This window comes from Meriones unguiculatus, chromosome 7 (assembly GCF_030254825.1).
Source record: "Meriones unguiculatus strain TT.TT164.6M chromosome 7, Bangor_MerUng_6.1, whole genome shotgun sequence".
Taxonomy (NCBI): domain Eukaryota; kingdom Metazoa; phylum Chordata; class Mammalia; order Rodentia; family Muridae; genus Meriones; species Meriones unguiculatus.
In genome coordinates this window covers 115755093-115777921 of record NC_083355.1, presented here as the reverse complement: position 1 = coordinate 115777921, position 22829 = coordinate 115755093, and the positions used below count along the sequence as shown (strand labels likewise).

General features: G+C 57.1%; 2 protein-coding genes across 10 annotated transcripts in view; both read right to left on the bottom strand.

Moving 5' to 3' along the window:
- Positions 1-2647: 2647 nt before the first annotated feature.
- Amn (amnion associated transmembrane protein) lies at positions 2648-9622 on the bottom strand. The gene is made up of 12 exons (XM_021645533.2): positions 9534-9622; positions 8841-8959; positions 8718-8762; positions 4730-4817; positions 4344-4561; positions 4094-4231; positions 3830-3938; positions 3658-3740; positions 3405-3552; positions 3160-3334; positions 2982-3075; positions 2648-2895 (listed from the first exon to the last, which is right to left on the bottom strand). Exons 1-12 carry the CDS (start codon positions 9574-9576, stop codon positions 2758-2760), a joined length of 1398 nt encoding a protein of 465 aa, XP_021501208.1. The 5' UTR covers positions 9577-9622; the 3' UTR covers positions 2648-2757.
- Positions 9623-13079: 3457 nt separating this feature from the next.
- The window catches only part of Traf3 (TNF receptor associated factor 3), a 102344-nt gene continuing 92594 nt past the window's right edge, over positions 13080-22829 (bottom strand). For all 9 annotated transcript variants that reach the window (XM_060388212.1, XM_060388205.1, XM_060388206.1 and 6 more), the window contains 2 exons: positions 19685-19859; positions 13080-18906 (listed from right to left, as the gene is read on the bottom strand). In XM_060388212.1, the coding sequence (XP_060244195.1) occupies positions 18335-18906; positions 19685-19859 (747 nt within the window). In that variant the 3' untranslated portion in view covers positions 13080-18334. The remainder of the gene's footprint in view (positions 18907-19684; positions 19860-22829) is intronic.

Below are 22829 nucleotides of genomic sequence, written 5' to 3'. Positions count from 1 at the left end.
CCATGAGATCCGAAGTCAGATGACTGTCAGAAGGACTCAGTAGGTCTTTTGGGGGAGAGGCAGGGGTGAGACAGGGTGTCTCGGTGTAGCCCTGGCTGTCCTGGAGCTCCCTCCGTAGACCAGGCTGGGCTGGAACCCAGAGATCTGCCTGCCGCTGCCTCTCCAGTGCTGGGACTACCGCCAGGCTAGTATTGGAGTCTTTCAGGCACTGACTTTACATTGGGCCATGAGACACCCCAACTCCGGACGCCTCGCCCATCTGTAGAAACTGGCTGAGTAGGTGGGTGTGGGGTTCCGGATCACACAGGAGAGTGCTGTCAAAGGGCTTCAAGAGCCCTTTAATGCAGACTCTGAGCTCTTCATATAGATGGCACTGATGAAAACTGCCGAACCGTCCATGTGATGGTCCATGCATTAAAAACGCCATCAAAACCAATTCGCTTGTCAGTGACAAAATTCAAAACTCTACCGTGGCTGTTCTAAGTAGCTTGTCGCACCCAGTTCTGAGATGTTGGCCATCAGGTTCCAGAACACTCTGGGTACAGCCCTCTGATCACTCTGAGATGGAGGACGCAGGCGCTGGAGCGATGGCTCAGGGTGAAAAACACTTGATCTCCAGGGTGGAGCTGGGCACCAGACAGGCCACAGTTCCCTGGAACTCTGGTTCCGGAAGATCAAACGCCCTCTGCTGGCCTCCACAGGACCAAGCACACACACACTGCACATGCACAGGCAGGCATTCAGGCGGTCACATACAACAGAAAGTAGTCTGGCAAAACAAAAAGCCGCTAAACAGATCACAGTTCTCAGGCTGGACATGGTAGCGCACACCTTTAACTCCAAAACACGAAAAGCAGAGGCAGGAAGAGCTCTGTATGCTCGAGGCTAGCCTGGTCTGCACAGCAATTTCCAGGCCAGCCAGGACTAAATAGTGAGACTTTGTCTCAAGAGAACAGCAACGGACTTCAGACCTCAGGCTGGACTTGCCACTGAGCGTGAGGGAGCAGAGGCTGGTCCTTCAGCACCCACGTAAGAAGCGCTGCATTGCAGAGGGGCAGCTGGAGAGGTGGCTCAGAGGGTGAGACCTTGTTCTCTCAGAGGCCCTGTGCTCGGTTCCCGGCACCCACAGGACTGCCTGGAACTCCAGCGCCAAGGAATCCACCTATGTGCTCTTTGACCTCCATGATCACCCACACACATATTCCACACACGCAATCCCGAGCTCAGAGGCGCTGCGACCTCACACTGAGGAGGCTCACGCTGTCCACACAGAGATTGCATAAAGCAGACAGACGACCCTCTGTTCCCCTTATAACACACTGGTTTTCTGTTGTTACTGTTGCTTAAAATTTACTTTGCTGGGCTGGATACCCATGTGTGCAGTGCCCACAGAGGTCAGAAGGGGGCACCAGATCCCTGGGAACTGGCGTTACAGGTGGTTGTGAGCTGCCCTGTTGGTGCCTCAGCCACCTCTCTAGTCCCTGATTCTGGCTTTTAGGGTTTTTTGTTTGTTTCTACCTCTAGACTAGAATCCATCCTAAATCCTCACATGCATCGCCAACCTAATTTTCTTCCTTTTTCTCAGGAGAGTACGTGCATGAATGCATGTTCAGCTGTGTAGAGGGGAACGCAGGCTGTGGGGCAGCAGCCTTCCTCTGCAGCTCACGTAGACTACACGGGCAGCTGCCTCCCAGCGCCGAGCTTACACACTGTGCCCAGGCCTGGCAGTCTTCTGTGGGGCCTGGGAATCAAGCCGTTCATCCCACCTGCAGGGCAACTATCTCAGCCACCAAACCATCTCCTCACCCACCATCTCCTCAGCCACCAAACCATCTCCTCAGCCACCATCTCCTCAGCCACCAAACTATCTCCTCAGCCACCAAACCATCTCCTCACCCACCCAGCCATCTCACCTACCATCTCCTCAGTCACCAAACCATCTCCTCAGCCACCAAAACATCTCCTCACCCACCAAACCATCTCCTCACCCACCCCATTGTCTAGTTTCTTTGCTTTTGTTTACTGCAACACAGCCCAGGCTGTCCTCCATCATCCTGACCCCACCTGCACTCCAGCATCTCTGGGATTGTGGGTTTGCACCACCATGCCTGGCCACAGGGCTCTTTCCTAACACCCTGTCAGCTTAAGCTGGGCAACCCGAGGTGGACTGAAGGGACACGCTTCCTGTCCACTGTGTGGCTACAAAGAACAAACCCCTGCCCCTCGCCCCAGCAGCCAGGCAGCAGGTACAAACAGGAATGAGTATTGAGGGAGAGGGGCCCTAGTCCCTGAACTGAACCTGAGACTGAACCTGGCAGATACCGGTTAAAGGTCACCAATTGCTTCCTTCTGACTGGGACAGCCCCGTCCCAGCTTCAATGGCCATTTCACTGCCAGGTTGGGGGAGTCAGACCTCCTGAAACCCCGCTAATGCAGGAGCCTGAGACGGGGAGCTGGCTGAGCTTAATGTCTCCCGAGGGTGTATGGTGAAACGCCCACCTCAAACCCAGACCCACGACTGGGTGATAAAAGCACTTGCTGCCTGGGTCTGAGGACCTGTGCTCGGATCCCATTCACTGAAAGTAAAGCAAGGTTGCAAATAGGACCAGCCACCCATCTGCTAGCAGGTCAAAACAAAACAACGACAAAAAACCCAACCCTTTATTGGGCAAGGTTTGTCCTTGCCACCAGGAGAGAATCATGGTCTCTGAGGGCAAGGCCAGTGCCCAGGGCGGAGCCTGGTGCCCTCCCAGCAGGTCAGGCCTCTGCCTCTGCCTCCCCGGCAAACAGTGGGTTAACGAAGTAGCTGAAGTTGGCATCGAAGTCCACCTTCTGGGCTGAGTCCAAGTCCACCTTCTGGGCTGAGTCGGAGAGCTCCACGGTGGGCTGGGAGGGCTGCGGGGCGACAGGGTCAGGGTCCCAGCTCCTGGGGAGCCCCCCGGGAGCCCCCACCCCGCCCAGGCTTCTCCCCTCGGTCTCACCTGCTGCTTGAAGACGATCACGTCGAAAATCGGGTTTCGGAAACCCAGCGGCAGCCCAGCCGAGGAGAGCTCAGCGTCCCCATGCCTTCTCCACCTGCGGGAGCAGGCGGGTGCGGTGAGGCCCGCCGGCCTGGCCTGGCCAGCCCCTGGGGGCCCGCCCTCAGGAGGGGCCGCGTACCTGAGCCTCCCGCTGCGGTACAGCAGCAGCAGCGCCGCGCCCAGCAGCGCCAGCAGCACCAGGGCCGCCACGCCGCCCGCCAGCCCGGCACCCGACCGCTCCCCGTCCAGCGCGGAGCCTCCCGTGGGCGGGCCCGACAGCCGCAGGGTCGCAGACGAGACGCCCAGCACGGTGCCTGCAAGGAGACAGACTCAGCGGGGGCCGGGCGGCCGGGCTCGGAGGGGCGGAGGGCGGGAGGGGGCTACCTTGAGCCGCCGCGTCCTGAAGGAGCTCGTGGCCCAGCCGTCCCGCTGCGCCCGGCTCGGGCCCGGTCTCCACCAGCACCACCTGGATCTCGCTGTGGGCCTCGCGCAGCACCTTGGACACAGCCACCCGCAGCCCCTGGTACTGGGGCTGGGGAGGGGGAGGGTTGGCTCGGGCTCTGGCCCTCGGCCGAGGGGGGCGGCAGAGCCGGGGCTCAGCTGCCAACAGCTGGCCCCCGCCGCGCGGTCTCGTTACCTGCTTCAGGAACAGGTCCAGCAGCCGCGCTCGGTAGCGCTCCAGGTCAAACGTGGGGTCGTAGGTCAACGACACGACGGCTCCTGCGACGGGAGGACAGGTCAACGCCGCGGACCCCAGCGGGAGAGGCGAGCCCGCGAGGAGCGCGCTGGTGGGGGGCGGAGGCGCTCACCGCAGAGGTCGCAGCACTGTCCTTGAGGCAGCAGGGGGTCTCGGCAGGTGGCCCGGGGGCAGCGGCCGCCCAGGGGCTGCAGCAGGGCCGCGCAGATCCAGGGCAGCGTCTGGGAGGGGGCGAGGTGAGTGCGGGAAGGCGCAGCGGGAGCCACGCCCCCGCGGCGGCAGCCACGCCCCCGCGGCGGCAGCCACACCCTCCGCGGCGACCACGCCCCCGCGGCCGGGGCGGGCCCCACGCTGTCCCCGCGCCCCGCTCGCTCACCTCGGCGCTGCCGCAGACGCAGCCCGACGCGTCGGTGCAGGCCTCGGAGCCCACTCTCAGCGTGCCCGGCCCGTGGAAGCGCAGGCGGCCGTCGCGGGACGCCAGGAAGGCGGCCAGGTCCTCGTCGCGCGTGAACGTCTGCGGGTGGCGGCATCGGCGGCGGCCGGGGGAGCGGGGAGAGTCTGAGTGCGCGGGGCGCCACGCGGGCGCGCACGGCGCAGGGGACCCGAGCCCTCCCGCGTCTGCTCACCTGGCCCCCGGCCGAGACGCTGCGGACGTGCACTGGGTTGGGGCCCGGGCCGAGCGCCACGCGGAAAGACGCGTCGCGCGGGAAGAGGACGTCGTCGTAGCTGCAGGGCACGCGCTCGGCGTCCACGGAGAAGAGGCCGCGCGCCTGGGTCACGGAGCTCCACAGGTGTGGGTCAAGCCAGGAGAAGCGGTCGGGGTTGCGGAAGAGCAGCGGGGCGTCTGTGGAGGGGCGCGCCAGCCCACGCCCCGCTGAGACCGGCGCAGCCCGGGCGCCGTTCCCGCGCCCTCCGCAGGGCACGCCCTGCCGACCACGCCCTGTGCGAACCACGCCCCCTCTAAACACGCCCTCTGCGAACCACGCCCGCTAACCACGCCCGTCTTTCTCACCCGAGTTGCAAGTCGGGTCCGAGCCGAGCCCTGCAGCACTGAAGGCGGCTCCCGGGGCCAGGACGAACTCCCCGTCCAGCGGCAGGAGCTGCGGAAGGCGCGGGCTGAGGGGGCACGTGGTCCAGGCACGCACTGCGACCAACTAACACCTCCCGGGCACCAGGGAGAGCCCGAGCTGCGTCCTTGGAGGGGATCTAGGTGAGGTCAGGCCCGGGAACCTTAACCTGGCCGAGGCTGACAGGAAGAGGGGCTCACCAGGGAAAGAAAAGGGGAGGTGTTCTCCACCGGGCCCAACATGTGCCAGGGCTGCGCTGAGCCGGAGCCGAGACTAGAGGGTCACATTAGGCCTAGGTGGCAAAGTCTGGTGCTAAGGAGCAGGACAGAGCAGAGACCCCGGGAACCTGTGGAACACTTGGGGCAGGAGGTGACATTCGCCTGCACCCGTCACTCTGGAGAAAGTGTAAGATTCTCCCAGGTCTTAGAAGCCGAGCTTCAAATGTTCAGACGCCAGTGGGGAAGGGACTTCAGTCTCGGGGAGAGGGATGCCGGAGAGAGCAGGGAACGCAAGAGTGACTGTCGCTGGAGGCGAGGTTCCACTATGGGAGCCTCTCACCGCCCGAACCCAGCTCTATGCTAGGAATATGCTGTGTGGGGAAGGGAAGGGATGACCCCCGACACACCATTTGTTTCCCGGGCCCCCAAGCCTCAGGACCTGCATCCCTCCATCCTTCTCCCAGAGCTGAGAAGATAGGGGCACGTGGGAGCTGCTCTTTGTGGGGCCATCGGGCTATCAGGCATCACCTACAGCCCAGGCACTTTCAAAGGCTTGCACCGGTGTCACAGGCAGCTACACCCACAGCTGGGGACAGCTGGAGACAGGCGTGACATACTGTAAGCAGAGCGGAACCTCAGCCCAGGAGGTGACACAGCCATGTGACTGGATGCACTTTCCTGAAGAGCAGGGCTGGAGTAGATAGGGCTGGAGTGGACCTAGGCAGCGTTTGTCCCTCGCATCACAACAGAGGAACAGAACTGAAGAGTTACGGAGAGTGTGGAAGTCACCCGTTCGAGGACAGTCGTTAGCGGATGGAGAGAAACAGCAGGGCTGAGCTAGCTCTGGTGTTCAGTGGCAGGTGTGCACGCCCAGGCTCCACAGAAGTCCAGGAGCAGGTAGACATCTGAGTACCAAACGCCCGAGTGAGGGCTGGGGGAGGCTGAGGCAGAAACAGGAACAGTAAGGCGCCCTCTAGACCGGAAACGGGAAACTGCAGCTGGTGTCTACAAGCAGAATCCAATCCACAGGAACATGTGTGCAGCGTGTTTAATATCAAAGACAATAGTCTAGCCTCAGGAAGAACAGACAGGAAGCAAAGCACAGAGAGACAGTAGGTGTCTGGAGAGATGGCCCAGTGGATAGACACTGCCTCGGCCTGCAGGCGGCCGGCTGCGTTTCCGCATGGTGGCTCACAGCCTGTTGGCTGACGCCCTCTTCTGGCCTCTAGCGGTACTGCATGCACATCATGTTGCCTGCAGGACATTAGTCTCTTGGAGAATTAAAACAAGGTGAACTCCAATCTCAGCCCCTTAGGAAACAACACTGAAAGTTTCAACACCTTACTCCATTTTGAAAAAGCTGCTAGCTTTAGCCATAGAGTTTCTACAGTGTGCTAGAGCTTATGTCTTCTAACAGAGCCAACATGGCAGGCACCCAGGAGGGAAATGTGACGTGCTTACAACATGACAAAGGTTCGCATGTCCATGGGAGGAGTGAGCACGGCCAATAAGGAAAGGAAAAGAAGTAAGCAGACCTGAAAACAAGAGGCATGGCTACCATTTTTTCATCTGAGAAGAACCAACAACTACAGAATGTCATTTTTAAGGGCCCCTTTCATGACCCCAACTCTGGAGAGCACTTGGGAGTCAGTTCTTGTTATACTCAGAGCACTTGTTACTCTGTTGCTGTTGTGTGTCCCGGGCTGGCCTGGAAGACTTATGTAGACCAGCGGCTCTCCACCTTCCTCACGTGCGACCCTTTAACTCAGTTCTCCTGTGGTGCCTTCCAACCATAAACTTTTTGTTGCTACCTCATAACTGTAATTTTGGTTATGTTATGAATGAATGGTTATGAATCGTGATATAGATATTTCTGAAGATAGAGGATTTGCTAAAAGGGTTGCCATCAGCACTCTGGGAGGCAGAGGCAAGTGGATCTCTGTGAGTTTGAGACCAGCCTTGATAACAAAGAGAGTCCGGGATAGCCAAGGCTACACAGAGAAACCCTGTCTCAAAACAGAACAACAAAAGGTCGCAGTCAGTGCAGACCAGGCTGACAAAGGTGTGCTCCAACCACACCTGCTCTGCAGAGAGCATCTTAAGGCCGTGGGAGAGCGAAGCTGATGGAATGTTGGGAGACAGCCCATGGCCTAGCAAGGAGAACTCCACTGCAACACAGACGCTCTGTTGCGATGTGCAGCAACCAGAGCCACGTCAGTAAATGGGGAGGGCGCATGTTTTCCTACCAACCCAGGCAAAGATGGAGACGCAAGGAGGCAGAAAACCCCCAGGGAGGTCCTCTCTGCCAGGGAGGAGTGTGTGAGGAGCTGGAGGGGACTCCGGAAAGAGGTGACACGGCTCCCCAACGCGTCCATGCCCCTGTGTGTCAATAGACATCCCGAGGCAGTTCACGCCCTGGGCCCTGGGCCAGAATGCCGAAGAGGAGGAAGTGAGGAGGAAAGGGGGCTCAGACCTGCTTGCTGGACAGACGATCTTTATAAGATTTTGTGTGGTAATAGAGACGGCCTCCAGGAGTCACTGCCTTTGAGGGTTTCACACACACACAGTGACACCTGGCCACACATGGACACGAACATGGACACATCACTGTCCCTGAGGCTGGGGAATGGTGCTTTGGACGGGTGGGGACAGCAGACAGGGACTGTCCTCTGGGTCAGCACACCTGTGAGCCCCAGCACATACTCAGTGAGGGCTGGATGTGGTTTAAACTTGGGTATCAAGCCATGGCTGGCAGCTCACACCTGTAATCTTGGGGGCAAGGCAGGAAGATCATGAGTTCCAGGTCAGCCTCGTCAACAGAATGAGTTCAAGGCCAGCCTGGGCTACTTGAGACCCTGACCCATAGAAAATATGATTTCTTGGTGGCAAGAAGATCTCTGAGATTGAAGCCAGCCTGGTCTATAAAAACAAATGCCAGGATAGCCAGGGCTACACAGAGAAACCCTAACTTGCAAAAAAACAACACACCCACCCACACAAACCCATGGGCAACAAAATGGGGGTTTTATATTCTCATTGCCACGGAGCGTTGTTCTTTTGGTTTGCTTTGGTGGGTGCTGCTGACAGCTCAGTGGCTAAGGGCACTGGCTGTTAATGGAGGACCTGGGTTTGAATCCCACCACCCACGTGGTGGCTCACAAACGTCTGTAACTCAGCTCCAAGAGGCCCGACGCCCCGCACACGTGGAGCACAGCTGTACCATGCAGACAAAACCCACACACACAGAAAACAAAACAAAAAACTCTTAACAACAAGACCAGAAACAAACCCCTCCCTCTTAGCTCCAGCCGCAGGGCCCGAGTAGGGTCGGCGGAGGCCGCCATCAGCGCGCTGAAGCCTTGGCCTGCGCGGCGGCGAGTCCGAGGCCTTGAACCTCTGGCTTCTAAGCCTCCGGCCAGCTGTTTCACCGGCTCTGCAGGCAGGTTGCTGACACGGCCTCCCGAGCAGGGCAGGGCAGGCTTGGGGAGGGAAGGGGTCCCAGAGCCCCCCACCCCCCCGCCGGCGGCGCAGGCTGGGGGAGGGGAGGGAGAAGGAAGGGGAGGGGACGGCGCAGCGGAGCCTAGAGATCCCCACGCGCTCTCCGAGGTCCCTTCCCACCCACAGGCCCCCGTGGCGGCGCACAGAGACCCGGGAAGGGGCTTCCAGCGACCCTGGGCCAGCCACTGGCCCCTGTGGCCACAGCCCCGAGCCTTACCATGTCCGAGATGGCGTGGCTGTCTCGAACCAGGACCGACACCATCTGCAGCAAGAGGTGGCGTCAGGCGCGGGGCTGGCCGACCCCCGCGCCCCTCCGCCCCCCGAGGCCCCCGCAAGGCACCTTGTCCGCCGGGAACTGGACCGCATCTCCCGCGCACGGGGTCCGGTTCTGACTCCAGTTGGAGGCAGTATCGAAGTAGGTGTCGGGGACCCAAAGTTTGTCCGCGGCCCGAGTCAGCGCTAGAGGAAGGGAGGCTGAGGTCGGCCTCCGGGACGACGTCCCGAGAAGCGCGCGGAGGTGCTCGCAGCCTAGCTGCGGGTGGGTGCCGAGGGGACCCTGGCCCGGCGCCGCTCTCCCGCGCCCAGGGCAGCCCCTGCGCGGACGCCGCTGCGGCCGGCTCTGGTGCACTCCTAGCCGATCTGCAGAGCCCACGCAAGCGTGCCCTCGCCCTCCCACGGGACGTCACCCCTGTAGACGGGACGCTGGCTGTCCGGGGTGGGGTCCGCAGGTTCGGGGGGAAACAGGCCGCAGGAGGGCGCTCTGGTGGGGCGCGCACAGGGAGCAGAGGGGAGCCCGGAGGCCGGAGCGGGCCGCCCTGTCCCAGCTGTGCGCAGAGGAGCCACGAGGGGCTCGATGGTCCACAGGGACAGGACTGCGGCTTCGCCACCTCCTGGGCATTGGGGGCCTCCCCCGCCCACGCCAGAGCACGGGGAAACTGAGGCAGGCCGCGAACGCCGCCTCCATCCATAGCCCACCCTCTCCCGAGACCGCGACCCTCGGCCCCCGGGTCCAGACCCGGGTGACGCGGCCTACCGCAGAGCTGCAGCCACAGAAGGACCTGGCCCCGGGCGCCCATCTCGCCGGCGAGGACGCCTCACGTCGGGGTGCGGACTTTGCTCTGAGGGCCCCACGTGACCGGGCGGGGCGAGGGGCAGGGGGCGCCCAGACGTTACTCATTGACCTCGGGACCCGCCCAGCTGTCTCCCGAGGCCCCCTCCGCGACCTCAGCATCCGCCCTTTAGGACCCAGGGCCCTGGGCGCCCAGGAAGAGGGTGTTGCCTGGCTTTGCCGTGGTGTGGGGTGGCCCACAGCCCTGCGCTCGGCCGTCTTGGTTCTCCGGTTGTGTGGAGATGGGGGGGGGCTGTGGCCGGGTGTCAGAGGACAGTGGGCTGAGACGCTGCCTGACGGATGGCAGCGGGGTAGACGGAGCTAACTGGGAAGGTTAGGGAGATGCTGGGAAGGGAGGGAAGGTTGCTTGAGGTACCAGGGAGTTCTGTGGGAGCAGGTGGAAATGGACGGTAGGTGAGGTTAGACCACTCGGCGGCGCGGGGAGGAGGATGGAGAATGGGCGCACGGGGATGGTGAGAGGCCGCTGGGAAGGCTTCCCGTGGTCCAGAGGTCTACATGAAGCTGGGGAGTTGTCTCTGTGATGCAGCCCCGCCAGTCACAAGTCCCCGCAGGGCAGAAAGGGTGAGTGCGAAGGTGCCAGGAAGGAACGTGGGGAACCGCGGGCCGTGCCCACGGTAGGCAGGTGGCAGGGTAGGCAGGTGGCAGGCTATGGCGCCTCACCGCGGGAGCACCTCTGGAAGGTAAGGCAGGCAGCACGTGCGCTGAACGTGGGCAGCACAATCCCGGGGACCGGGCTGCATCATCCCCGCCTCTCAGAAAGCCCAGCGTGGGCAGCATGACCAGCCGCCTCCTGCCCCAGCCGCCAGGCCCTCCCTGCCCTATGCCCAAACACACCTTTCTCCCCGAGGCGGCTGCCTCTGTCCGCTGTTTTGCCACCGCAGGGCTGTTGGTGCTGTGAGAGTGGAGGGATGTGCGGGTGATGGGTGGCGAACAGAGGTGCTGATGGAAGAGCTGCTCAGCTCGGGGCTCCTTGAGCCCCCTCCCTGGACGCCCCACTCCCGTGCTGAGCCCAATCCTCCCCCTCCACGCTGCCGTCTCCCGCGCAGAGGGCATTTCTCCCACTAGGGGGCGCTTGTTTTCACACCCAGGTTGGGCATAGACTGTGCAGGAAGCCAGCTCTGTCCACCCTTTACCCTGTACAGTTGCCTTCAAGGGGGCATCGCTGTTCGGGCTCGGCAGGGTAAGTGTTGAGAGGGTTTACTCTTGCCTCCAGCTAGGCCAGGAATGAAGGAGACCCTCGGGGTCACATTCTTGAGAGGAAGCACTGTCACAGACTGGGCTCTGGCTCTCACTGCTGAGCCAGTTTGAGCTGTGGGACACAGGCACTAGTGGCCAGGTGGGTCACAGAGGCACACGGTGGCTACACGGGAAAGGGCGGCGAGAGCGCCTGGGTGAAGAGGCTTCCTGTGAGAGGCAGCATGGAAGAGCAGCAAGAGCTCACAGCAGCGGGACCAGGGCGGGACCAGGGGCGGGCAGTATGTCTATAGAACGCTCTCCACAGCACACAGGTCCCCAGGCCTCAGGCACACGTGGACACACATTTGTATACTGGTCAGGCCCTCCCCAGGAAGTAGGAGAAATGCAGAACCCTAAAGGACAACTAGAGGCACTCACAGTGTGGCTACCGCGGGTGAGGATGGGGCCAGGGGCTTGTCAAACTGTCTACACAGGCAACCTCCCTGCGCCAGGGAAGCCATAGGCCTCACTAGGCCACTGAAACAGTCCCCAAGAGGCTTCCCCACTGGTTTGTTCAAACTGTGCCAGGAAGGCTATATCCAGCTGGCTTTATTCTCCGCCGCTGTAGCTTCAGGCCTGCCCAGGGGTTGTGGGAACCTTGAATGACAGCCCTGCAGTGCTGTGAGGAGGGGTAAACAAGGAAGAGATGGACAAGGGTGTCTGCAGAAATAAAGAGCTGACACAGGAGGCTGGCGAGGGGCTAGACCACTGCCGCTGGGGCCAGCCTCGGCGAGCTGGATGGGTTGGGGCGAAGCGTACTTTGAGGTCCGAAGGCCGGGAACAGCTGCCCACCCTCTCGGCCTCTGGCAGGTGCTGGAGCCTGCTGCCTCTTCCCCCCATGGGCAGTGGGGAAGGGCTGTGGAGAGGCAGAGGCCCCAAGGAGTCCTGGGCTGAGAGAGGCCATTAAGTTGGTCACTGATGTCTGTCAGGATGAGGAGCCAGCCCTCTCGGTCCTTCCTTCACATTCCTTTGCCCTGACACTGGATGGCCATAGCTATCTGGGTCCTGGGAAGCCTCAGCTGGAGGCCAGGCTTCCTGACTCCAGCCTGAACACTCTTTGTTCCTCCTTGGGTGGGTCCCTGCAGGGACAAAGGCTGCTTGACTAGCTGCAGTCTGACTGCTGGCATCCTACGGAGGAGCGGCTCCAGTGACCTGGCCACCCACAGTGTGGTCACAGGGCGGGGCAGCTCAGTGGCTGGGCCCCAGGTTCTACAGCTAGGGGCCACACAGGCGGAGCCTTCTGGAGCTCAAGGCCTGGTGTGCTCCACCTGGGGCTGCAGTGCAACCGGGCACCCCGTGATCTAAGCACCACAGGGTAGAGGTGAAGGCTCCAGCAGTCCAAGGCCACCAGGGACCTTGGGAACAGATGCTTCATGACCCCAGACAAACCTTCATAGGTGTCTGCATGCTGGTGATATCCCCTCTCCAGAGGTCAGCACTCGGCCACTGCTGCCCTCAGCCTGGGCCCACTGGCCCTGTCGCCTCCCAGGAGTTCCCCAGGTCCCTCCATCCACGGCCCTGGCCAGGCTCACAGGCCTCTCCCCCTCACCCTCAGCTGTGGGCCACTACCTTGCCCTCAGGGTTCTGCTGCGGGTGGCCCTCAAGCACTTAGGAGAGAACTCACAGTGACAGGGTTTGGACCAGCTCCAAATTCTCCAGGGTTTTCAAAATGAGGCGTGTGGGATTATATCACTCTACAGTCTATTTCCAAGCAAGGGGAATGCCAGACTCCCCAGTCTAACGTCCCCTTTTGTAGTTCTAGTTACCTGGCAGCAACCTGCATACAGGCAGTGGGCCCTGAGTGATCCCTAGCCCCAGGCAGCCATCCTCCACAGGGCAGAGCGCGCGGCCCCAGACAGCCCAGGGCCTGCCTTCCTCTCTAAGCCAGGCTCCTGTTCTAAGGCAGACCTTTCAGGACTGGGCTCCCCGGCAGGGCACAGCTCGGATCTATTCTGGCTCCCATCTGTGTTCTGCTCTTCACCCTGAACCAAGCCACACACTGTGGTGAGCCTTAGGCAAGCCCTAGGGTGACATAAGCAAGCAGGCCTTGCTCAGAACCTTCTGCTATCTCGGGATGGTGGCAGCAAATCTTGGAATGAAGGTGGCCCCTTCTAGCCACACTGTCCCCAGCAGCTGTCACCCAGCCACTTGGAGAACAGCTGGGGGCCCACCCTGAAGCCTCAGCAGCTTCGGGCTGCAATAAGAAAGCGGGACTCTTAAATCAGCTTTATTTTCCTCTAATAGACACTTTAGCATTGCAAAATTTTGCATTCTACAGTCTTACAAACTTTTATTATTAGCAGCAGAACAAAACATTGCAAGACCTCAAAACACAAATAAATACCAAATGAAACCACACATAACACACGGTAAACAGAATACGAAACATCGTAATGCTGTCAGAGGAGACGTGCTGCCAACTCCGGTGACAGGGCTATTGCTGCGCAACAACTCGGACTGTCTCAGTTTCTTAGAAGAGCAGAAAACACGGGACGCTAATCACTGGTCACAATCACTTGGACTGTCAAGATGGGGCCTCACAGCGAGCGGCCACTACAGACGGCAAGTGTCAAAACAGGCAGGTTAAAAACGCAGTCGAATGAGAGATTGGCCTTCTTTGGTCTTTGTTTTGGGTTAATAGAACTGAACACAAGAGGTGTGCCATCAGAGAGAAGAACGCAACGCTAGAACAGTCTGCAGCTGTCTGCACTGACCCCCATCAGTCAGAGCACCCACAGATTCTTAGGGAAATCCTTGGAAGGAAGGCCGGCTTTTGTGTTTTCCAATTAGGTCATTTATTTGCCTTTTGAAGGTTATCTTACTTGACTAAGGGGACTAAGGGTGTATGTCAGTCACCACTGACTACGGAGTGGCACAGTGACCCTGGACTTGTAACCTCCTTTCCACAGTGAACTCACAAGAAAGACTCTAGACGTGGTGTGGCTCGGGAAATGGATCACACACTCTGCTTGGCTACTGGGGCTGCTTAGCCATATGGCTGGCCTTGGCGTGGGTCACTGCCTTGCCCACCTGCCTAGCAATGGTACTCAGGGAACCCTCCAAGTGGACAACAGGCTAGGGTATGTCCAGGCCTTTGGGATGGGCTGCTGACTTTTTACCGTCCCTGCTAACCTGGCTCCCCGGTGCTACAGTGCCTGCGGCAGCCAGCGCCAGCTGGGGTGGGGCAGTTGACAAAATGGCCGGGTCACTCGCCAATTATCACCTCACCTCACCCAAGACCCTTGTGGGCACATTCTATTTTGGAGAAAACAGCTGCTATGTATTTGCAAACGGAAGAGAGAACCATGATCTCAGTCTGGGAGGATCTGGGAGGGACAGACCCTTGTCACACACTCAGACACAATGGCATGCCTGCAAACACACACTAGCTCTCCTGCAGTCTAGCCAGTAAAGGGCTGGACTCAAAGTAAAAGATGTATCATAAGCTCCACCCAGCCCTTCTCCGACACTATTACTCCCAAGCAGCGGGGATGTATGGGAGGGTAGGGACTGACCCACCCTGTCAACCTGTCAGGTGGGAAACGTCGTGGCCAAGGACAAAGCGCAGTCCCTGCAATGCTTGGCAGTGTGCAGGGGGAAGGAGGAGGCAAGGGTGGTACTATCGGCACTGGCTCTCCTCCACTCTCCTCTGGGGCTGGCAGGAGTGGTCCAACCCAGGACACTGTTGCTTGGTGTGCGCAGACATCCTACTCTTTGCTGGATGCTGTCCACTAGCTGCCAGGCCTGCCATGGGTGACTGCTACCATGCAGATAGTTCAGTTACGGTGGCATCACTAACATCAGGCCCAAGGTAGCAGGCACATGGTCCCAACTCCAGCTGGGACTCCGGGGCAGACCGAGGAGTACAGGAAAGCAGCTAGCTACCCACAGGGGATTGTGTCTGAGTGTGGCCAGGTTCTCAGGAGGCTGGCCACAGATCTGGTGGTGGTGGTCTGCAGGCCCTGCTGGAGGCTGCCTGGGGAACACAGCCACAGCGCTGCTGGCCACAGCTCCCTGGAGTCCCAGTCCTTGGAACAAATGGAGATAGAGCAGAGAAAAGGAAGGAGGCGGTGTGGTGGCCATAAGCAGACACCTCCCTCAGCTGATGGCTGTGCTGGCTGACTGTTGTGCTGTCTTAGGGACAAGTTGCCATCTGTCACAGGCTACTCCAGGAAGGGGAGACAGATGTGGACCGAGATGCAGACCCTTTCAACAGCCCATCGCTCTTCTCAATGCTGGGCCTGGGCTCTACAGAAACTGATAGCAGGGTGGGCTGGGGTGTGGGGCACTGCTCTCCTGCGCGAGACCAGCACACACGCTTGTTCACGTTTCATCCAGCCCCGTCTTGCCCGCAGCCTAGCATGCTGCATGCCCTAGGTTGGGTCTGTCTACCCCCAAGGGGTACAGGAGCCGCAGTCAGGAGGTTACCTTCCTCTCCCTGACCAATGGAGGTGCAAAGCCCTCATTCCCAGTCTGGTCCCGGGTGGTTACCGACACAGGCTTTCAGCTACTCACAAAAGCCTTGGGCCAGGCCTTAGGACACACTGCCACGTGGTGGCCTGCATCCTCCCAGGGGCTTTGAGCAGGCACTGATCACTGCCCCCAGGCAAGCAGGAGTTGTGTCCAATTTCCTCATGGAGGTCATGGAACAAACGGCCCCTTTAAAAGATGAGCAAGTGACACTTTTGCACAGCCAGGCACACACACTGCACAACCACCTGTGTTTCTTGTGGCCAGGACCCTGTGAAATGGTGAGGGCTGGCTGCCAGAATCGGCAACAGGGCCTCAACTATGCTGAGACCACAGCCTAACACTGGCCCAGGTGGTGAGCACCAAAGGGGTGCCAAGGAATGCTGCGACGGAGCAGAGCGAGGCCCACCCAGGGGATGCACCTCAGCACGTCCTTCACAAGTTAAGACAGGGCACAGAGGTATGAGCTTGCCCGCTATTCTACTGTTACTGAACAATGCAACAGACACACTACAGGAAGCTGTGACATGCCAGGCCCTCATCCCAGGGGACAAAGCTACTCAGTTTACTCACACCCTGCAGGCACCGGGTGAGGCCAGGAGGGCCCACTCACATAGGAAGGAGCCGTGTAAAGTCTCACCAGCAGGGAGGGAGTGCCTGAGGACACCTCAGGGTCACCCTCATACCAGGCTCTGAAACTAAAGACAGGCATGCTTTTTGTCAGCAGGATGCTGTTGGCCTATACCTATTGGTACTGCACTGACTTCTTCAAAGGGGGGAGGGGGCCTGCAGGGATGTCCCTGACACCTGGCCATGGAAAAGCTACCCAGGGCCAGCTAGGGAGTGCCGGGGGGGGGGGGTGTGTCTTTGGGGGAAGAACCCTCGGGACAGCCTGCAGGAAGAAGAGGTACCCTTGAAAGGACGGGGGCTCTGCAGTCTTATGAGCAGAACCAAAGCCACCAACTTACCCCAAAGCGGTCCCAGCAGAGCGGGGAGAGGAGGAGCAGGTGAAGACCCAAATGTTTCAGGCATGAAGGGCAGGGCGAGGGCTTGAAACCAGGAGGTCGCTCATGGAAGCGTGGGGACAGGTGTGCAAGAGGAGGGCACTTCCAGCAGGCACTGGGGCGAAGGCACACCCAGGACAGATGGCAGCACCAGAGATAAGGTGGGCCACCGGCACCAACCCAGCTGTCCCCGCGCGACCATGAGAGCCCAGAGGCAGGCAGTCTGAAGCGCGGGCCCAGCTGGCCAATTGTGGGCGCGCCTTTTGGGCAAGTGGCACAGATGCGGTGGTTCGCACACATTGGTTTTGCCTAAGAAGCACCTGTCGCGTGTAGCACCCATCAGTGTAAGAGCACCATGAAGCGTGGTGCATAGCAAAAGGGGCACCGGGGCAGGGCTCCAGGCTTCTAATCACAGTTGGACCATCAAGAGAGACGTAAACAGTGAGCTGGGAGTGCCGTCTGGACAGGACAGGCTGGGGCACCAGCTGGCCACCTTCCAATAGGGAGGCCAGGGCTGCTGCCGCCAGCCTGAGCAGGGCCCAGACCAGTGGTCTCGAGAATGCTTGGGGCAGAGGGCTTCTCCTTCATGCTGTGGGGGACTTCAGGACCCTTGTGGAGACCTGGAAGGGTGTGGCTTCTGCTCACACCTCCCTCCCTTGGGGTGGAACTGAGCTGCTCTTGGGGGCCTAGAGTTGGACTCTGAATGTTTAGCAGCAGAGGCTTCAGAAGCCACCAACGGAGGCCTGGCTTCCCCAGGCAGGTTCAGAATTGTCTGAGGGCCCTGGGAGAGACAAAGATCTGGCGGTGGAGAGAGAGAGAGATCTGGTTAAACTATCACTTTCTGAATCATGGTGATGAAACCCAGGGACAAGAAGCAGCATGTCACATCTAAGGCACATGTACCGTATGCCACCATCTCTGAGCGCAGATGTTGCCTTCGGAGATCATCAGCCAAATGCAGCAGTATGAAGGATGAGAGATGCTTGCTGGGGCCTCCTGCAGCACAGGTCACCTGCCTATCCCCGGACACTGGACACTGGAGACCAAGGCTGGTGCTGTCAGCAACACAGAGCTTGTCTAAACACGGGGCAGAATTTTAAAAACCTACAGGATTTTGTTTAGAACTCCAAAGTTCAACTAATGCCCTATTTTAGGGTGAAAACAATTTAAATCTGAAATGATGCACAGCATCCATGAGCATTGTCCTCTCATAGTCATTGTGAAGTAGTGTCACTAACTACGACAGATATTGAAGGGTTACATTTCTAACGAGAAATAACAACAGGTTGGATATTCTCTTTCCTATCACAAGTGATAACCAGTGTTTGATAGTTTACATTTTCTTCCAAGAAGTATCAGTCTATCAACGTTTTAAAACAAAATGTTTGCAGTAACAATTATTTGTAGAACTTTAAATTAAAAATGACTTCTGAATTTTGAGACCTTATGCCTACTCAGGGTCTTCTGACAAACAAATTATTAAAACAGAGACCAGATGAGGCCTTAAAAATAGACAATATACTATATTTGAAACAAGATTGCACTCTTGAATTTTAGGATGAATATATCAGAATTGTATTATTATTTCATAAGTTCTCCTTTTAAATTAACATGCTGACACATCCAGCTACCTCCATGTGTTTTCTTTTTTGGTGTTCAAGTTAAGGAAGAAAAATCATGTTTCTTTTTAGCATATATGTTTCCACCTTAAATAACTAGATCTTTAAAAATGAAAATGAAAACCTTCTCTGACAGCAATATTTATCTTGTTGAAGGATAAATAATTCTTCAGAGTGAGTGTGGCTAGTCTATTAGGAAATCTGTTGGGGTCTGTTTTCACATGTGGCTCCTCCTGCCAGCCACGCCTCCTCCTCCTCCGGCTGCTTCCCCTGTTCCACAAGGTCCTTTCTGAGGGCGAAGACCTTCGTGAAGACAGACCGGTTCAACCCCCCCAGAGGAGTTACCTTCTGCTGAATCCGCCTCCCTGGCTTCTTGTCAGGGGTCAGGCAGATCAGAAGTATCCACTATGACTTTAATAAAAATTGTATCATCTTTAATGTACGTCCCGTTCTCTAGAACAGTCTGGGCAACAAACACTGGGCAGCCAGAAGCGATGTTCATCTCTCCAGTGGGCTTCTTGAAGCTGCTGCTGTTGGGATCAGGCTTGAACGCATCTCCCAGATGGCGTCTGGAGGACCCCTGATCCATCAGCATGAGTGTCACTTTCTGCTTGAACGGCCACGGCAACAGAGCATCGTATTCCCCACGCATAATGACAAAGAAGAGCGACAGGTGTGTCCCTTTCCCCATTCCGTCCCCATTCAGGTAGACCCTGGCACACATCTTGTAGCCAAAATAACCTGTGTAGAAAGGCTGGCTGTAGAGAGACAGGGTCTTCCCCATGACAGCCTCCTGCTTCCGGCGCTTGTAGTCACGGATCTTCCAGATCAGCACACCGTTATAGCTGGCAGTCTCGAGGACCTGGAACCGCAGGTCCATGTCGGCCAAGCGGATGTCATGAACACTCAGCATCTGGTCATGCCGGCTCAGCTGGGACTCCAGCAAGCCTGCCACAGGCAAGAAAACATTTGGCAATCGATACATGCAAACATCAAAGAGGCACATCTGTACCAGCGTCTGGAACAGCAGCCCATAGACGTCACTGTGACTGCAGAAGGTGGACAGGTACAGACGGACAAGGTGTGGGGCATCTGCATTGTATCCTCCCTCCCCTCGGGCAGCCACAGTGCACCACCTGTCAGGCTACAGCTGTTAGAGCCAGGCTGCCTATCTGTCCATGTTCCCCTGCCCCATGGCCCTGGCCTCCCCAGGGACACTAGGCTCTGAGTCTAAGCTGTGTCCTAGTCCATTCTAACCACACGCCTTCCATCTGCTTAATCCAACCCACGGAGCACAATAATCCATCCTTACTCCTTAATCCTTCCATGTAAATCATCCCTGTGCTCATTCAGGCTCAACGCTATAGGCACACATCTGCTCACAATGTCAGAAATGCCTGGGCAATACGAGGCTGCCCATTGCCCATCTGGTCTGGCCCTGTCCCTGGGCCCTCATATGTGTCAATGGGCCCTGACACCCTTGTGTCCTGCAGCTCACAGGTAGTCCAGCCTCTCTGGGGGCTCTGCACCCTGCCATGCTGGGCCTCATGTGGAGGGACAACTCTAAATGAAAAACTGTCCCTACTGGAGGGCTCTCAGCATGCACTGCCTGTGCCTGAAGAGACTGCTGTGAGGCAGCATGTGCTGTGCCTGATATAGCACTTCCACGGGTCCCAGTGCTGTGGCATGTGACTGGGAGCAGCTGCCTCAGACCCACTGCCCTCACCTGTGTTGCGAGCCGCCTGCCCTGCACTTTTGTCCACACTTTCCAGCTCAGTCACACGGTTTTGGAGGGACTCCACACTGCTCTTCATGCTGTCTGCTTCCTCCCAGTTCTGCCGGAACGGACGGATCTCCTTGTCGAGTTCTTTCAGTTTCTCTGCTTGGCTGTCTATTACTCGCTTCCAGACCAAAGGGGTTAAGGATAAAAGCCAGTCAGAACTCTGAGTATGCTATGCTGTCACCCCGAAATACAAGCTGGAGCCATCAACCCCTGTGTACCCACTGAGACCCACCGGCCTCCTGGGAGTCTCTGGGGATAAGAACTTGTGCAGAACACAGAGTGAAGCTGGAAGCAGACAGATCATGACCTGCCTCATGCAAAAGACCTCAGAAAGGTGTCACTATATCAGGCCTGCAGGGCTTGCACCAAGTCACCAGGAGGACTGGCGACCAAATGAAAGGGGCACTATCCAACACCACAGGCGAGCACACGGCAGAGTAGCTCTCCCTCTTCCTGCTCTGGCTCCTACCTAGCCTCCCTACCTTAGGCCCTTTCTGGGATGGCAAACTGCCTGTCTGTCACATACCTGCATCCATGCATCGTGTCAATACCATCAGCTCTCCTTTCAGAGCTCACACTCACAGGTGTAATCTTCCTATCTTCCTTACAAATATCTCACCAGACTGCCATAAGCCTCGCACCTTGTCCCACACGTTCCTCTGGTACATGGCCACAGGTACAGAGAAGGGACTGAGGTCAAAGCCTCCCCCAGTTAGTGAAGATTCTCAGGGCACAAGACCCCTATCCCTTATCAATCAAGGTTTAGGATAATGGAATTACATCATCACAAGGACCTGGCACTGTCTGCCTATCCTGCTGCCTAGCTCAGGGAAACAAAGAGTTCCCTCCATCCTGCCTCTAGCAGAGACCCCAAGCATTAGTGGCCAGAGAAGGCTTGCTGTGGGTCCTCAAGCCTAGGAAGAGCTAATGGGGCTGGCCCATGAGAGTAGGTTCTGCACTCAGGGGCACCAGGATGTATGTCCTGACACACTGCCTGTCAACAGCAAGGCCCAATTTTGCACTGTATTAATTTAAATAACTCAGAAAACCTTTCTATAGGAACACACCACTACACTTGTGATGGGAGCAGAGACTTGTGCTCCGGGTGGGTATTTAAGGGCTGTGTGTGTTCCTGTGACAATAATGGGGAGTCTCGTGCTCCAGCTTGTCTGTCCCCTTGTGATGGAGCCAAGGACTGAACATTTTCCACTCACACAGAGAACCTACAGCAGAGTCTCTCTGAAGCCGCTGGTCACACAGGGTGCTCAGGGGCAGCCCCAGGGACAACCTACCATCTTCACTTCTTCTTTTGGAAATCTATATTTGAAATTCTGGGTTTCGCTCCTTTGTTGGCTGCAACCAACCAGGAAGGACAAATAAGGCAGGTCTGGGCGTTCTCACTATACGGCAAAGGGCTAATGTGACTGGCTTTTTCCAAGAACCCGATATTGAAGAAGAATGAGAAGGGGCCAAGGAGAGGGCTCAGTATGTGTGAGAACACTTGCTGTGCAAACATGAGGACACACACTCAAATCTCTAGCATCCACGTAAAAGGCTGGAGATGGCCGTATGCGGGCCTGTAAATACAGCTTTGTAGAGACAGGAGGCTTACTGGGACTTACTGGTCACCAGCTTAGATTCCATTTGGTGAGCGACCCTGTCTCAAAGGATTAAGGTAGAGTGACAGACCAGGACACTTAACTTCTTCCACCCTCTGGGCATACATATGTACATATATTTGTACATATTACGCCAGCATTGATAATTTATTCAGTCTTCAAAAAACCTGCTATGTAGATGTCTCTTTATTTTATATTTGGTTGTGAGGCTAGCCTTTAATGACTTAGCCATCTTTCCAGCCCTATGTCTCTTTATTTTAAATTAGAATGTATAATCAGAGAAATATTTGGCTCTACAAGAACTGTTTTCTAGGGGTCAATTGTATTGACTCTAAGGACACAGCTTTGGTGTCCTTGAATGAACTTCTCCCATAAAGCAAGCTGTTATGGGTATTGGTAAGAAGGAAAAGCCTGACCATGGTATAAGAGATGATGTTTGGTTACTCAGAGGACCGCATAGGAGAGGAGGAGACCACTGCACTGCCTATAAAATAGCCTCCCACTTGTTAGCCAATGCAGAGACAAGGGCGCACATTCTGTGTGTGGGCCCATGCTCTACACAAGGGGCTCCCAAACAGCTTAGAAGCTGCATCCTGGCAAAGGACTTCAGACAGACTTTCTTCCAGACAAACCTTTCCTTGCATAAACAACACAGCTTCAAAGCAGAATCCCAGTCAGTGTCAAGCCTTCTCTGTGAACAGCAAATGACTTAATGCTTGAAGTGCCTTGGTGAACACTCAGCCACTTCAGTGTTTCTATAAATGTACAGCCTAAGTGCAGGTGCGGAGTTTAATTACGAGTTCAGGAACTGGGAAGCATCAGTCTCATACTGAATAAATAACCCCAACTCAAGGCCTGTTTCTTAGGACTCAGATGACCAGCTGTATGCACTTCAACTTCAGGGCTGCATTGACTGTCCTTTGCTATCCCTTATCATCTCCAGATCACTAGGCCCTAGTCATACATGTGCAGTGAGAGCATGATGGTATTCCATGTGGAGTATGGAAATGTGTGGCCTGTGGCTGCTCACCTAAGCCCTACTGCCTGGCTCCCTGATTCATTCAGCAATTGGCAGCAGCAAGTGGAGATATATTAATGACTCAGCTGGCTTGTTTTCCTTTTTTGAGTCAGGAATCACACTATGCTGGTTCAGATCCTCCCACCTTATCCTTTCAAGAAGCTGAGACTGCAGATGTGCTACTGAACCCAACTGTCTCTTCCTTCAGAGTGTATGAGTGGGTGTCCCACGGCACACAGCAGGAGTTGATTTTCTCCTCCTACCATGGTTCTGGGGACAAGCACCTTTACCCACTGAGCCACTTCACAGCACTTTTTCTCTTTTCTGTCTAATATCCCTTAAAGTGTTCTAGATGGAGCCCAGGGCCCTGGGCACGCTAGGCAAGCACAGTATCACTGAGCCCATTTTAGTTTTATTTTGAGACAGGACATCACTAAATTACACGGGTTTG

Excerpts from the sequence above, each read along its gene's own strand:
- Amn (XM_021645533.2), bottom strand. The coding sequence starts at position 9,576 with ATGGGCGCCCGGGGCCAGGTCCTTCTGTGGCTGCAGCTCTGCG. Across the intron at positions 4,562-4,729 it reads GGACCCGACTTGCAACTCGG|ACGCCCCGCTGCTCTTCCGC; the intron begins GTGAGAAAGACG and ends GCCCCTCCACAG. Across the intron at positions 3,335-3,404 it reads TCAGGACGCGGCGGCTCAAG|GCACCGTGCTGGGCGTCTCG; the intron begins GTAGCCCCCTCC and ends GTCTCCTTGCAG.